Here is a 14,868-nt window from a genome sequence, read left to right as displayed (position 1 = left end):
TGAAATCTTAAATACATTCCCTCCCAGCATTGCTTTTCGCAGTGTATTCCTTTAGGTAAAATTAAACTCTCATTGTCAATTATTTTCAAATATTGAAAGTAACTTCAACAGAATTTCTGTGGAAATTCAGCGTTTCATCTCGGTTTTTTTTTACATGAACTGGCTTCTTACATAGTGATAAATGAGACGAAAGCTTAATTATCAGATCTTCGTTTGTAACGTCAATGACTTATTGATCCAAATCATAAAAAGTTTTTCTTTATTCATAAGCCATTTCTAAAAACTACGTACACGAAAATCCTCTATTTTTTTTGAAATCTCAGCGACCGTGCGATCCAGTTCGTTCGCAATCACTTCCTGCTTTTCACGAGGAAGATGATAGTATGTTTCACACAAATCACCGTCAATGACACCTTTCACAGGTGCATAATAGCTTCGGTATGCTAAATGATCTCGACCAGATAACATAGGCACTTCTTTTCGCAAAAAGAATTCGATCTGCTGAAAGAACCGAACGTCTTCTTGATTTATGAAAGGCGTAAATACACCTACCGTTCCTAGAAGACCAGTCCATAACAAAACCTCTCTTGCTCCTTCAACCAATTGTACTTTTTTCATGGACGTAGGTATATCATTCGTATAAAAATGTGACAACAATTCCAGTTTATGGGGGGTAGAATTCAAAAACGGTTTTTCATGCAAAAGTTTAGACGCAGAATTTTCTTCATCAGAAAGCCTCGACACATCCGCAGGACATCTTAGAAGCCATAGATTCCCAAACTTGTCACCCCCTGCTACTGTATCATAATCTACCATAATTGAGGTCGTACACCACCGTTGAATAGGATCATCTGCGAAAACGAGAAACCGGTTTTCATCGTGTTTATACACCACATATCTTATAGAACATTGAGAATCACCAACAATAATTCTGCTTCCTTGAACATCCAAACGAGTTATGAACAAAGGAACAGGAGCTATCTCACATTTTCGGAGTACCTTTTTGTTGCCAAGTTCATAAATTCTCAAATATTTTCCGACACCGGCTAACATCCTTCCTTGGAAGGGACGAAGGCACATTGGAATGTCATCCGTTTCAGTATGGCTAACTAACTCGAGACTAGCCCCCTCATCCTTAAGTCTGTAGACGCGGATATTACCATGAGAACAAGCTCTACTTTCAAGATTAACATTTGTAGCCGAACCAGTAACTAGAAATAACTCATCTTTTGACTTAAAATGAACCATCTCGACACAAAAAGCAGCTTCATTGTCGCCGAGCTTACAAGTGTGAACCATTTGCTTGGATTTCAAGTCAAAAATTGATACATATGACGACCACTCCTTCTCTTTAATTGGGTTCAAATCTTTATTCGCACGTGACGATAAAGAATGAGAGCCCAAATCCTGATAATTTTTGGAGCTATTGAAATTCCTTTCACTCTGTAAAATGCATAAAATAGGAAGTGTCGGGTGTTTCACCAACTTTCGTGGTGTACACATAAGCGGATATATTTCTGATTTTAAGTCATCCACAAGACTGTCAATCGTAAATATTTTCAGAACATTCTGATGTACGGCAACAATACCTTGAGGGCATTGCTCACTAGCGAACGAAGAAACGTGTTCAATTGTTGAATAAGAAATGGGGGAAAGTTGTAGATTTTGTAAAAAAGAATAAGCCAAGTAAGCTCTTGTAGAGACAGCCAGTACGGTTCTCTGGTCTTTTATAAAAATTGGGTACAGTTTGACAGGTTTCGGACCTAAAAACCGAGTGCGGGTATCTAATAACTGTCCAGAAGTCACATCTACGACAGTTCGCAGGTAAACACCATTCATCAAACCAATATGGAGGTATAAGGTAGAATATCCTCCGACCGCCATGGAAATGATACACAATGAATTAGCAGGTGAACTTAAGGCCTGAACACTCAAACTTTCTAAGGTCGTGTAAAGATCTAAAGACAAGACACGTACAGTAGCATCGTCGCAAGCTAGACAAAGAAAATTACTACGCTTTGAGCCTTCAGGAACCGGCCCCAAAGCAAGCGCAGTAACGTTTGCTGTAAGTGTTTTTCTTTCTTGGTATTCATTTAACTGACCGCCCTCAACGTCGTCACTCATTTCAAAATACACAAGCTCACCATTATTCAAAGCTATTACTATTTGAGTCTCATTGATGGTTGACTGGGTAATGAACAAATCAGCTGGTAACTTCCATTCACTAATTTGTTTATTAGAGCGAATATGTCGTATACCCTTTGAATAAACTTGAAGAAGTGAGTCTTGGCCCATTTGATGTACGTTTAGCGTAGAAACGGATGATAACAGTCCACTGTCTGATACTTCCTCAACAGTTTCTCCTATGGATAATACTAAAGTACCATTCGTAAACGACAAAATTATATAAGAATCATACATATCGTTGCGGGATAGCTTTAAAGTCCATATCGCGATAGGAGCACCTGGAATTTCTGAGGCAACAATTTCGGTCGTTTCCAAACCACGCTTTAAACGACGAAGAGAAGAAGCATTTCCACGTCCGCAGATTGCATATATCTGGGTTGGGTCATCTAAAGCAGGACTCTTAACCACTAAAGAGTCCGTCATGGGATAAAGGCAAGGAACCTCATCAACCAAAGATAAATTTTGCAAACCACGTACTTGGTATGATATATTCTTACCAGTGGTAACGAGAGAGTCATTAGGATATTCCAAAGAAGAGATTTCTAACTCCCCATCATCTAACCCAAGATTCTCGAACTGATATAATTGATGATTTCCACCTTCACAAGATATAAATAAGAACCCTGTTTTCAAAATATTAAGTTCTACTGAAAGAGGTATCGTGTCGAAGTATTTCATGCGTAATTCATTTACGTTGCCTTGTCCATCGTGCTCTACCGTGAGTTTTAATAGATCGCCTTCGTGAGTTTGCAGCAAGTAGAAAAACGATCCCTTCATTCTGTGCATTACGGCGGAGACAATGACGGGAAGCCGTGTTCCCTTGCTTTTCGAACTTGGTTCTGCCCATGGTGTAGCTGCCTCTACCGTTTCATTACCTTTTCGGCGCATTATAGGTATTTCATGGAATTGCCTTTGTAAATGTCTATATGAAACCCATCCTTCAGATATCACGAGAGTGCCAGATGGACCATCGTTACCCCCGGGTACTGGCAGAAGCATGTAAGAACTACGATCAACCACTTTTGACCAACGCCTAACGACATGATTGAGTCCAAGGTCAAGTTCGTAGTAGGTCAAAACTTTTTCTACATTCTCATAAGCTTGACCTGAATGGTCATGATCAATGTCACTGTAGTCAACTTCTATGGCTGCAAATATTGGGTTGGCATATCCAGTATCCAGACCCACAAGACTGAAACAAATATTGCCTGCTTTATGGGCTTCAAGCGGTGAAGATATTGTAAGATCTGCTTCAGCATCACGATTTAAAACATAAACCAACTTATTTTTTTCAACAGAAGCAACCATTGCTGCACGACCCTTGGCATCAACAGCCAAATATTCTCCTGGAACAACCCTTCGAATCCCTGACTTTCCAAATGCTTCTTGATATACAGGAACAAGCCTATTAAGGTTTAGATCATATTGCAAAACTGTGATCCGTCCGGAATCTGAAGTTACAATCAAGTAGTCGCGTTTGAAACCAGTTAAACGAAGAGGAGCGACATTTCTTATGATTCCAAAGCAATTGTGATTCAAAATACAGCTTATTCGACCATCATTTGGATCCACTTTATATACCAAAAGTCGAGATTCTGTAGCTAAAACAATTTCTTGCACTTTTTTACCAGATAAAGATGCCACGCATGAACTCTGCACATAATTACTGTTTTGAATTGTCAGTGAGTACAGAAACAGAGACGGAAACGTATCCATCTTGTGTCTCTTAAAATGAAACACAACTCTGGATGAATTGAACGTATCCAAGTGAAAAATGTAACTACATATTTTAACGATAAACAACGCGGTTCAGTAGTCAATAAAATATAGAAATAATTAAACATGATTAATATTTGTTCATATCCATATGGTTGTAACTAAAATATATGTATAACTTTACCGATTTCTATAAATCCGTGATAAAGACTCCTTGTCTTCTCAAATTTTGAACCATCGATGTTTTTGAGTTTGTTCCGAATAAACAATACCATAGGAGGCAGCAGTATCTTGCTCTATGTAGTCAAATCTGGAAGGAGAAAAATCATCACCGAATACATGAGTCCATACTGCATCACGAAGTGGGATGATGGGAACAGTACTCATGTACTCTGGTAAATTTCCCATTTCGTAAATGGACTTGTCGATGGGTATAAAAGGTATTTTATCAATGGAAACTTCACACATGAATGTTTGATTTTGACATTCAGCCAATATTATTAAGGTATTGCAGGGAAAAACCTTTGCTTCCAAAACATTAGTTGAGACAGCGTTTATCTGATCGGCCTGAAGAAAATAAGGAGCATCCAGTTGAAAATGACAACATGAAGACGGTAACATTTGTCCATTTTGAAGAGCGCATAATAATATGTACATGTCGGGATGATTTTTTTTAAAATAGACGGATTTTTGAATTGGAGTTTCAGGCTTGGATTCAAAAAGACAGGCAGAAACTAGCCAATCGTTGCCTTGCAATAATCTAATACTTGCTGTTTTTATCCATTGACTTCGGCAAGCCAAGGATGGATAACTAAAAATGACATCAAAGGAAATCCGCAAAGCACTAACGACATTCTGAAACGTGGAATTGCAAGATGTGGATTCCTTAGCTTCTTCAGGTTTCCTGTTAGCAACAAAGTAGGATGTTAATTGAGAATGCATTAGAGAATTCCGGATATACCTTACAGTATCCTGTATATGATCAATAATTTCCTGAGGAGGAATTGTTGCTGGCTCAGTCGAAACAAACTCACGCATAGCGTAATTTAACCAACCCACATAACGTTTCATTTGGGTGTTTTCTTTTTGGAGTGAAGATAAAAATGTAAAAGAGAGTGCCTGAAGTGACGAAAGGGAAGACATACAATTATCAATCAACTTTGGATCAAGCAAGCTATCTCCTTTCATGACTCCCCAAATCGCCTTTCCTCGTATTAGATTAAGCAATATCCCTAACCTCTCCGAAGCAGGAAGTATAAATTCTTGACAAAACGTAGACAAAGATCGACAAGCATTTACAATTAACTTTTCCCAATTTTTTATAATTCGATCTCCAACTCTCTCTGTCAACCACTCTTTCAATATGGGGGTGGGTATGCCATTCATTATAAACTGATAAAGTTCTAGCTCAGGAGAGAATGTATTATTTTTTTGTTTCTCAAAAATCTGAGTAAAAGAATTTCGTAAGCTATTTTCAGCCTTGACGATATTATCAAACTCTTCATACATTGCATCCACTGTTTCTTCGATATACCTCACAAACAACTGCATTTTTGTTGACATTGTGGCTATATCTACTATGTTTCGCAACCCGTTCTCTAGCAATGGCATGTATAGGGTTTGCAAGCTGCTGTATCCTTGATCAGAACAATTTAAAACATGATACGCCATCTGTTTGCAAATATGGTAGGATTTAGGTAGTTTCTTTTGAAGTTAGAAGGTATTATAAAACAGACTATAAGCTTACCATGTTGAGAGCTGAATACAATGAATCGCCTTCACCAATTTTGTAGGAGGAAAACATGCTTTAATTTTTGTTAGCTCAAATTAATGGAATAGCATACTCACTTTATTTGGCGAATACCTTCCTCATCCAGGACACTTAATAACTCGATTTTCTGAGACCTAGAATGCTCAGAATTGGAAGGCTTAAAAAACTCAGCGATTGCTTTAGAAGAAAATATCCGTTCCCTTCAGTCATAGTCAGTAAGCAGTAATGCTATCCAGAAGCTTACCCTTTGGAGGAGCTAGGAAGCGTTCCCAGTAAGGGCATGTATGATATAGGGTCAAATGTAAAATCAGGTTGATTGAAAAAATCAGAAGAATCCTCAACTGTCCATGTAATCATGGTGATAGGAATATCTCTTGAAGCAGGGCGTTGTTCGACAACATGACCAGTTGAGGAATCAACAAATTTGAGTTCTCCATTCTCAAAGCCCACTACCAGTAGATGACCTTTTCTGTGTTAATAATAAATACGATAGTTAATCTATTACCAGGAATCACATAAAATCCATACCATCTTGATGCCAACAAAGAGCTGTAGCTTTTAATCCTTCAAATCCAACATCCCAAATTTTCTGTCCTGTATTTCTAAGCGCAATTAGACGATTTGCATTCGTTATTACAGCTAATAGTTCCATGCTTGGGCATAGTGAGGCCTTTCTTAAACCATCCCGAATTGTCTCAATTCGACCGTTTTCCTCATGATAATTGAATTTATGTTCGATATTGGAATGATTTAACTGTTTAGTCATGCTCGCGAAGTCGAGCTTGTGCTATTTTAGATTTGTTTATAGTTTAGGATTTGGCTGGAAGCCAAGAAATATCAAAGGTGGATTTCCTGAAAGGGTGAAACAACAATGACAGTTGATTGGATTTTTGATGAACAAATTGAAAAAGAATTCATATGAATTCTTATATCTCACAATTAATTCATTACGTTAGCCGTTCATAACTCAAGGTTGGGTGTAAATAAACTGGTCTGAGACCCTTCTTTCCATTAACTAATTCTAACCAAGTTTATAAATAAAAAGTAAATTATTCTGTTGTAAAGAAAATAAAATTTAAGAAAAAACAAAATGGTGACTGAAACGTTATTCAAAGAGAATCTTTCATACGGAAGAGGTGCCGCATAGTCGGTCTCCCGTGGGGACAATTCCATGGTTTACTTAATTCTGAAAGATGCCTCACTACCGTAGTCATTTCTGATATCGTCAAGGCTCGACCGATCATTATACTACTTCTACAAGCTTTCGATGCAAGCATTCTTTCTAGCTTGCTACTTATGGGATTTATATGGGGATGCTCCGACAGAAGATTTAACATCTCTAATAAATCTATTATTTTGTTAGTGTATCATTTGGAAGCAATTTAACAGAGTACTTACCTCCCACATCAAAGACCACGCTTTTCCCAGAAGGAACTGCTATTAACTTGCAGCGCTTTCCTACGGGATTTTCCATGTTCACAAGAATTTCAAATCCCTTTTCACGAATCATTTCCATATGCTCGAATAAAACGATTTCCTCTGTAGCTGCAAGATTAAGCTGCTTAGGTACCACTAATTCTTGCGGTCGCAATTTAACCCTATCCTTAAGTCGCTCATAATTAAATTTTTCATCACTTGCATGTTGATCTATGATGAAAAGATTGTTTTTGTGGATGACTACTATGAATCCTCTGTTAAACTGGCCAACTATTTTCATCTTCATAAAATCGGCTTTATGTATGATAAGATTTAAATGTTCTTCCTGATTATCATCAGAAATGTCATGGATTAAGCCTAGTTTTGCTGGTTCTTTTGAAATATCATCATCCGAAATCAGATTATTTTTCAATTTATCAAAAGAAAAATCAACAGTCTCCTTTAAGTTATTTAGATTATCCCTTGGTTTTCCAAGGAAAAACTTGCGTTTTTGTAAAGCAGACGTCTTGGGTGCAATTGGGCTAGAAGAGAATACGTTTTCATTGACTTCGGCAGGAGAAGAGGAAGGTAGTACATATTCATCAACTACTGATGGAGACTTAGGAAAACTCTTCGGAAAAGGTGATGACGACGGCTCAGGTCGGCTTGATGGAGTACTTGTCAAGGATACAGAAGTCGAACTTCTCAAAGGCGAAGGGGACGATACGGAGTTTTCCCTCACTTCTGGTTTCCTTGGAATTGAGTTTGAAGCAAATGTTGACAAACGTTGGCGCATTTTTTCATTAGAAACAGAAAGTCGACTTTCTATATTGTTATCTGGAGTATCGCACTGTGTTTTATATGTTTTGGAAGAAGCCTTATTCAATAAAGAAGATCCCATCTCGTCGTTTTCATTAGCTTCTTCTGAATTTGAGAGCTTTCTTTTATGTCTTGAGGAAAACCCCTTATCATTTGTATTCGGATCAACCAAGTCATTCTCCTTGCTGAAGTCCGAAACTTGAGATTTATCATAAGAACTTTGTTGACTAGAAAAAGATGTAAAGTTAATTTCATAAGGACTAGAAGATGGTGTAGCCGGAGAAGGCTTTAGCTTGGATTCTGTTAGGGAATGTGCAGTTCCTTCACATAATCGCTGCAAAGAATCTCTAACAAAATCTATGATAGTACTTTCTTCAGAAAGAAAAACAGATCTTTTATCTGGAGAAACATTTACGTCGACAGTTCCTAAACACATGTTAAGAGAAATTCTTCCACTCGGCTTGCTAACGTACCTTCAGTTAACGTGAGGTTAATGGCGAAGAAGGGGGCTTGAGACATGCTATACGCTTTGAAAACCTCTTGAATTGCTTTCACTAGTTTAGGTAGGTGAATAGGTCGTCCATTTATAAAAACCATTTGTTTATCGGAAGACAATCGAACTGATCCCACATGCGGCCTTGAGATGTACCCATCTATAAAGCCATCTTGCCATTTTATTAAACTCGAAGATATCTTTGTACCGAATAAATTCATAATGTTTAAGCTTATGTCAGAGTTCATATTTGTTGAAAGTTGGACAACTTTCCCTGACCCCTTTGTCTGATGAAATATTACAAATTTCTTTTCTATAGAAATGACCGCGTATGCTTGGAGTAAAGAAATTGACTTGGAAAAATCGCGACGGCAATTTCGCTCAAAGACTTTTCTTCTAACAGGCAAAGTAGAGAAGAGGTTACTAACGGATACCATAGTTCCTTTCTAAATTTAAAAGAGGTTAGCAACATCTTAATTCGAGAGAAGCCACATACTTGTGAAGCAACCGTAGATTTGCTTATTACGGACCCTTCATGATTTAATTTTAGCTGAGTTCCTTTTGGAGCTTCGAGAGAAGTTGCAGTTGTAATTGTCACGTCCGAAACAGAACAAAGACTGCTTATTGCTTCTCCACGAAATCCAAATGTCACCAGAGTATCTAAATCTCCAAATGCTTCAATTTTTGAGGTATAATGTTTTTTCCCTAGAAAATAAGAATTAGAATGAAGTGTCTTAGCCATATTACAAACTCGTACCGATAGATTCTTGGTCTTCAATGGAAATTCCCGAGCCGTTATCCAGGATCTCTATACTATCCAGACCGTAGTTCTTAAAGCGAACCTCTATACAAACAGTTAAAAGAATGAAATAATAAAAGCAAATTTACCAATGGTTGTCGCACCAGCATCAAGAGCATTTTCGACCAGTTCTTTAACCGCTGATGCTAAATCTGTGATTACCTGACCAGAGCATATTCTATGCTATTGAACGTTAGAAATTTTATTTATGGATGATTAAATTACATACCACAGTGTCATTCGTAATAGGTCGTATAATAGACATGAGGACAAAACCGATGAACTCGTCAAAAGGTTCAATCGATGCAAGTATTTCGCGTTACCAGACGATCCATAAATGAATAGTGAACAAGAAGGGAGAAAAAAAAAGTTGCTTTGAAACAACGATAAAGAACAATTCAGTGAGCCTTAGTAGAAATAATCCACCTAAAGACGTTTTAGGATTGATGTTGTAAACCATAATAAGTATTCGCTTTTTTCAAACATTAAAATAAACTAAACATTAAACGACTGCCAACTTCAAAAATTGTAAATGATACACATCTAATGAAGCATTCTGATTATAATCACCGATATCTAGCATAGGCAACATCGGCTTTTTTAAATGGAGGGGGAAAGGTTTCATCTTGAAAAGAGGAACGAAGGCATTCTTTGACTCGCCGTTTCCCAATACCCCAAAGAAAAAAGTACTCAGTGTCGGTAAGAGAGCGAATATCATATGAAGAGGATTATTAACACACAAATAGATTAACACGTTGCTTCAAAAGTAACCAAAGAAAGATTTGCTTGAGTATATTTTCATTTTTAGTATAATAAGTTTAAAAGACTATGTATGAAACACGCGACTTAGTAGGAGCTGCTGGACGAGTTGTGGATGAAAATCCCTGGCCAAACAATAGTAAAATCGCGGTTTCCTTCGTGGTTAATTACGAAGAAGGTGGTGAGCGTTCCCTTTTGTACGGTGATGAAGGATTTGAAACATTTTTAACAGAGGGCGGTTTGATGCCTTTTCCCAATCGTCCCGTTCGTGAGCGATCAATTGAATCCTGCTTTGAATATGGATCACGCTGTGGATTTTGGAGGATACTGAACTTGTTCAAAAAACATGAGGTTCCTTTCACTTGTTGGGCAATTGGTCAGGCAGTAGAGAATAATCCTACGGTCGTCCATGCCATGGAAGAAGCTGGTTGTGAAGTAGGTTCCCACTCTTACCGTTGGATCAATTACGAAAATGTTCCAGAGGAAGTGGAGTATGAGCATGTTAAGAAGTCAATTCTGGGTATCCAGAAGGCTTCCCCTACTAATACTCCTCCTCGTAGCTGGTATACAGGTCGTGCTAGTATCCGCACTCGTAAAATCGTCTGCCAAGTGTACCGCGAACTTGGCTTACCTCAGCCTTTTGATTCAGACGATTACAATGATGACCTTCCTTACTGGGTTCCTGATCCGTTGGCTGATGAAACGAACGACAAGGAAGACAAAGGTCTTTTAGTCGTGCCGTACACACTTGATGTTAATGACATGAAGTTTGCAGTGGCTCCAGGGTTCTGTAATGGGGAAGATTTTTTTACCTATTGTCGAGATGCTTTTGATGTATTGTACGAAGAGGGTCGAGATGGCTCCCCCAAGATGATCACCATTGGTCTCCACTGTCGAATGACTGGCCGTCCAGGTCGTTTCCGTGGTTTACAAAAGTTGATGGAGCATATTACTTCTAAAGAAGGTGTTTGGGTTGCTACTCGAGAACAAATCGCTAATGCCTGGGCTTCCAAGCATCCTTACCAAAAGCAATAATTGAATGAATACAACACTTTCTTTGATAGAAAAGCGTTCATATCTAGAATTTGTAAGGATTTTTTTCATCCTTAAATTATATTTTACTATATAGATGCTATTATGCCCTTAATGAAATTCTTTTAATCCGCTCATAACATCGCCCGCATAAATAAGAGCTACAGAGATCCGTATTCCGTATCCTTGTACAAAATGACGATGTGTTCCTGTTTCATCTTTGATTACTACCCGGCATTTCGGTGCCGATAATGAACAGGTTCAGCTGTTGTTTCAATCGCGAACCCACTTTCCAAAAGCTATCAGTGTTTCTGTTACATTAATCTTTTCCTGTTGTAAGATTATAAATTTATCTATATACAATTAGTTTGGAAATAGCCATATTTTTAAGCTTTTCTAAGTGCGTTACAATGGTTCAGAAAGTCCTGTATTCTAAACAATTTACACCTGAAAGCTTTGCTCCGTATGGGACAGTTGTTCAACCAAAAGATAATGGTCCGATGGTAATAGCAAACGCCGGTACAGCAAAGAAATACCTTGGAGTGTCAGAATCCGAAAATTATTATAAAAAATCATCTACTCCTTCCTCTAAAGCCACATGGAATTTTTTTTCTACCAAACCTTCTGTCTTCCCGGCGGATGAGGAATCACCTGCGTTTAAAATAAGTGTTTTGGAAAGACACCCTTACACGACGCAGACGTTTATCCCACTTTGTAGGGACGCTCAAGAAAGCAGTTATCTTGTTGCTGTCGCTCCTAATTCACCAGATGGGTTACCTGACTGGGAACGCGTTGAAGCATTTGTTGCTAAGGGCTGTCAAGGTGTCACTTACGCCGCTGGTGTTTGGCATGCCCCGATGGTTACAATTGGAAAGGACACTATGCTAGCTGCATTCAACTATGAGAATGGGGTGGATAATGATGATTGTCAGGTTCAATCTGCTCCTTCGCCCTTGGATGTCTACGTGAAGCGAGATTAAAGCTTGACTATTTTTTTTATGTATTTCATGTTTATTACGTTGAAGATTATAATCTACCTTAGGAAGTACGATGGATTTGATATGTTAAAAGAGGGAGCATTAGAAGTACTAGAAACCCAGACAGCTTTACATCTTACTTTCACTGTCCGTTCGATACCTACAGCTTGCCTGAAATGTATTTTTGGATTTATGTCTTTTTTATTGACATATCTAAAATGCTGAAAATAGAATGGAACGCTCAATGGTTTTGCAAGTCTCAAGGAATTATAGCAATCATTTAGAGTTCCATGTGAAAGTATTTGATGCTTCACACTGCTATAATACGTTTCTATTGTTTTTCAATTCCCATAGATGAAAGTTGTCTACTATCCTTAGAACATAATGAACTACTGAAATTAATGTACTAATGAAACGACGTTGTCTCGCTTTGAGCATCTATAGCTAAATTTATCAAAAACAAGATAATTAAGGATAAATTATCTTTAATCAATCTAATAAAATAGTAAATCTGAAAAGAATCGAGCATATTCTTCCTATAAGTTGTATATTGATACATACGCTTACTTAGATAGTTCATGAGTTGGTCAACCGACCAAAACACCCTTCCTCGCTAATAAATTTCTAGATCCTAATTCCATTTGATTCTATAAAAGGAAATTTTATACTGTTCTTAAACTTAATACATACGTTGCTATTCATTGCTGGCTTTTTGGGTGGTTTCAATAAAACAGATTTCTAGAGATTAAATTGTAATCCACACACCTTAGGATTTTAATTCTTTATTTTAATTAATATCGATTGGTTCGTTTTATAACGAAACGAACGCGGTTAGACAATGAGTGCGACGGTAAAAAAAGACAACAAAAATGTGAATGCAAATCATCCAGGTCCGTTAAAAAGTATTTTAGCCGGTGGTATTGCTGGTGCTGTGGAGATTTCTATAACCTACCCTGCTGAATTTGCCAAGACTCGTTTTCAACTGCATCGAAAAGTTGAGGGTTTAAACAAGCTGCCGCGTTTCGGCTTGGAATGGTACAAAGGTTGCTCGACAGTAGTCATTGGAAATTCTTTAAAAGCTGCTGTTAGGTTTTTCGCATTTGATAGTATAAAAAAGACCCTCGCAGATGAAAATGGTAATTTATCTGGACCTCGAACAGTACTCGCCGGCTTAGGTGCCGGAATTGCAGAGTCTACACTTGTGCTAACACCCTTCGAAAGTATCAAAACTTCTATTATTGATGAAGGAAAGAAGCCCAAGCCTCGGTACCATGGATTCTTGAAAGGTTGTAAAACTATGCTCAAAGACGGAGGTATTCGAGCTTTCTATCGTGGTTTGCTTCCTACAGTAGCACGTCAAGCTACAAACTCTGGTGTTCGCTTCACAGCTTACAACAGCATCAAGCAATCTCTTCAAAGTCGACTCCCTCCAGACGAGTCTCTTGGCACGGTGTCTACCTTTCTGGTTGGTTCTGTAGCAGGTATTATCACCGTCTACTGCACACAGCCAATTGATACTATTAAGAGTCGCATGCAGTCTTTAACGGCTAAGCAAGAGTACAAGAATAGCTTTCATTGTGCATACAAGATATTTACTCAGGATGGTATATTACGCTTCTGGTCCGGCGCAACCCCTCGTTTGGCTCGATTGATTCTTAGTGGTGGTATTGTTTTTACTGTCTATGAAAAAGTTATGGACGTTTTACAGATTTTTTAACTTATTTTCTCTCAAATTTTTGCTTCCTCGTTTTAATTAATCATAATGTGATATCTGACTTGTACAAATCTCACACAATAAACAAAATGATTTTTCAGAATTAAAATACAAAGTTCTTTAGTCAAATTTTTTAATCTACTATTTTTCTTACACATATAGTATTTTCAAAACCAAAAGTTCGACATGAATATTTTCATTAACGACTAAACAAGAAACAATTACACCTAGACAAATAAAACTGACCAAGCCATAGGCTATAAAATAAAAACAGGAAAAACCATTAGAAGAAACTCTACACAAATGTTCAAATTACAATGCAAATGTTCCAAGGATCGCTTCTCACTGAAATAGAGGTTCAAAGAGAGTTTACGATTGTAAACGCACTAATGTACAGGTGGCTATCATGAATCGATTTCGGATGTTCGTAAAAACTTTGCAAGCGAAAACGCATTCGTCCTTTAAGCTTGCCACACACATCTGAAACCGGTATTCTCAAAGCCTCGTAGCAAAGACCTTGCATTGTGACACCTCATAGGACCAACATGCAGGGGAATTGGGTCAAAATAAGATATCCAAGAAGGCAAACAAAAACAAACCAACAACCTTAGTAAGATATTTTTAAAGCTCTTGACTAGGGTTAGCCTTGCCAGATTGCTTAGGCAAGAGATGGGCGTTAATGTTGGGAACAACACCACCTTGGGCAATGGTGACATGACCCAAAAGCTTGTTCAATTCTTCATCGTTACGGATAGCAAGTTGAAGATGACGGGGAATAATACGAGTCTTCTTGTTGTCACGAGCGGCGTTACCAGCCAATTCGAGAATTTCAGCAGCCAAATATTCCAAAACGGCAGCCAAATAAACGGGAGCACCAGCACCAACACGTTGAGCATAGTTACCCTTACGCAACAAACGATGAACACGACCGACAGGGAAGGCCAAACCAGCCTTGGCGGAACGAGATTGAGCAGACTTGGCAACAGCTGCTTTACCACCAGATTTTCCTCCAGACATTATAATTATTGAGATGAATTGATTTGTTTGAATTAAAAAAGATATCCGAAACAGATATATTCTTCTTTATTGATATATAGAAAGGGCAAGTCGCGCGACAAAATATATATGTATCTGTTGTTGGGGTTAGGGTTTTTGATGAAATGTGCTACGCGTCACGAGTCTGTG

General features: G+C 38.0%; 7 protein-coding genes across 7 annotated transcripts; 3 read left to right on the top strand and 4 right to left on the bottom strand.

Annotated features, from left to right (window-relative positions):
- Positions 1–182: 182 nt before the first annotated feature.
- On the bottom strand, positions 183–3,972 carry SOCG_03040 (U2 snRNP-associated protein Sap130). Its single transcript, XM_013161530.1, has one exon. The coding sequence runs from the start codon at positions 3,901–3,903 to the stop codon at positions 277–279; it is 3,627 nt and encodes a 1,208-aa protein (XP_013016984.1). The 5' UTR covers positions 3,904–3,972; the 3' UTR covers positions 183–276.
- SOCG_03039 (anaphase-promoting complex subunit Apc4) lies at positions 3,911–6,663 on the bottom strand. Its single transcript, XM_013161529.1, has 5 exons — positions 6,203–6,663; positions 5,919–6,138; positions 5,752–5,874; positions 5,651–5,708; positions 3,911–5,607 (listed from the first exon to the last, which is right to left on the bottom strand). The coding sequence occupies exons 1-5, from the start codon at positions 6,438–6,440 to the stop codon at positions 4,126–4,128; spliced, it is 2,121 nt and encodes a 706-aa protein (XP_013016983.1). The 5' UTR covers positions 6,441–6,663; the 3' UTR covers positions 3,911–4,125.
- Positions 6,664–6,783: 120 nt separating this feature from the next.
- Positions 6,784–9,466, bottom strand: SOCG_03038 (MutL family mismatch-repair protein Pms1; the record flags this gene model as incomplete). Its single annotated transcript, XM_013161528.1, has 7 exons — positions 6,784–7,022; positions 7,073–8,335; positions 8,383–8,848; positions 8,899–9,107; positions 9,160–9,246; positions 9,291–9,384; positions 9,431–9,466. The coding sequence occupies 7 exons, from the start codon at positions 9,464–9,466 to the stop codon at positions 6,784–6,786; spliced, it is 2,394 nt and encodes a 797-aa protein (XP_013016982.1).
- Positions 9,467–10,029: 563 nt separating this feature from the next.
- SOCG_03037 (chitin deacetylase Cda1) lies at positions 10,030–10,995 on the top strand (the record flags this gene model as incomplete). The annotated part of the gene is made up of 1 exon (XM_013161527.1): positions 10,030–10,995. The coding sequence occupies one exon, from the start codon at positions 10,030–10,032 to the stop codon at positions 10,993–10,995; it is 966 nt and encodes a 321-aa protein (XP_013016981.1).
- A 407-nt stretch (positions 10,996–11,402) lies between these two features.
- On the top strand, positions 11,403–11,972 carry SOCG_03036 (ureidoglycolate hydrolase; the record flags this gene model as incomplete). Its single annotated transcript, XM_013161526.1, has 1 exon — positions 11,403–11,972. The coding sequence occupies one exon, from the start codon at positions 11,403–11,405 to the stop codon at positions 11,970–11,972; it is 570 nt and encodes a 189-aa protein (XP_013016980.1).
- Positions 11,973–12,393: 421 nt separating this feature from the next.
- SOCG_03035 (citrate transporter) lies at positions 12,394–13,840 on the top strand. The gene has a single exon (XM_013161525.1). The coding sequence runs from the start codon at positions 12,808–12,810 to the stop codon at positions 13,684–13,686; it is 879 nt and encodes a 292-aa protein (XP_013016979.1). The 5' UTR covers positions 12,394–12,807; the 3' UTR covers positions 13,687–13,840.
- A 5-nt stretch (positions 13,841–13,845) lies between these two features.
- SOCG_03034 (histone H2A beta) lies at positions 13,846–14,836 on the bottom strand. The gene has a single exon (XM_013161524.1). The coding sequence runs from the start codon at positions 14,698–14,700 to the stop codon at positions 14,305–14,307; it is 396 nt and encodes a 131-aa protein (XP_013016978.1). The 5' UTR covers positions 14,701–14,836; the 3' UTR covers positions 13,846–14,304.
- Between the last annotated feature and the right edge of the window lie 32 nt (positions 14,837–14,868).

This window comes from Schizosaccharomyces octosporus (assembly GCF_000150505.1).
Source record: "Schizosaccharomyces octosporus yFS286 unplaced genomic scaffold supercont6.1, whole genome shotgun sequence".
Lineage (NCBI taxonomy): Eukaryota > Fungi > Ascomycota > Schizosaccharomycetes > Schizosaccharomycetales > Schizosaccharomycetaceae > Schizosaccharomyces > Schizosaccharomyces octosporus.
Note: the sequence above shows the minus strand (reverse complement) of the source record. Positions and strands in the feature narration are given on the sequence as shown.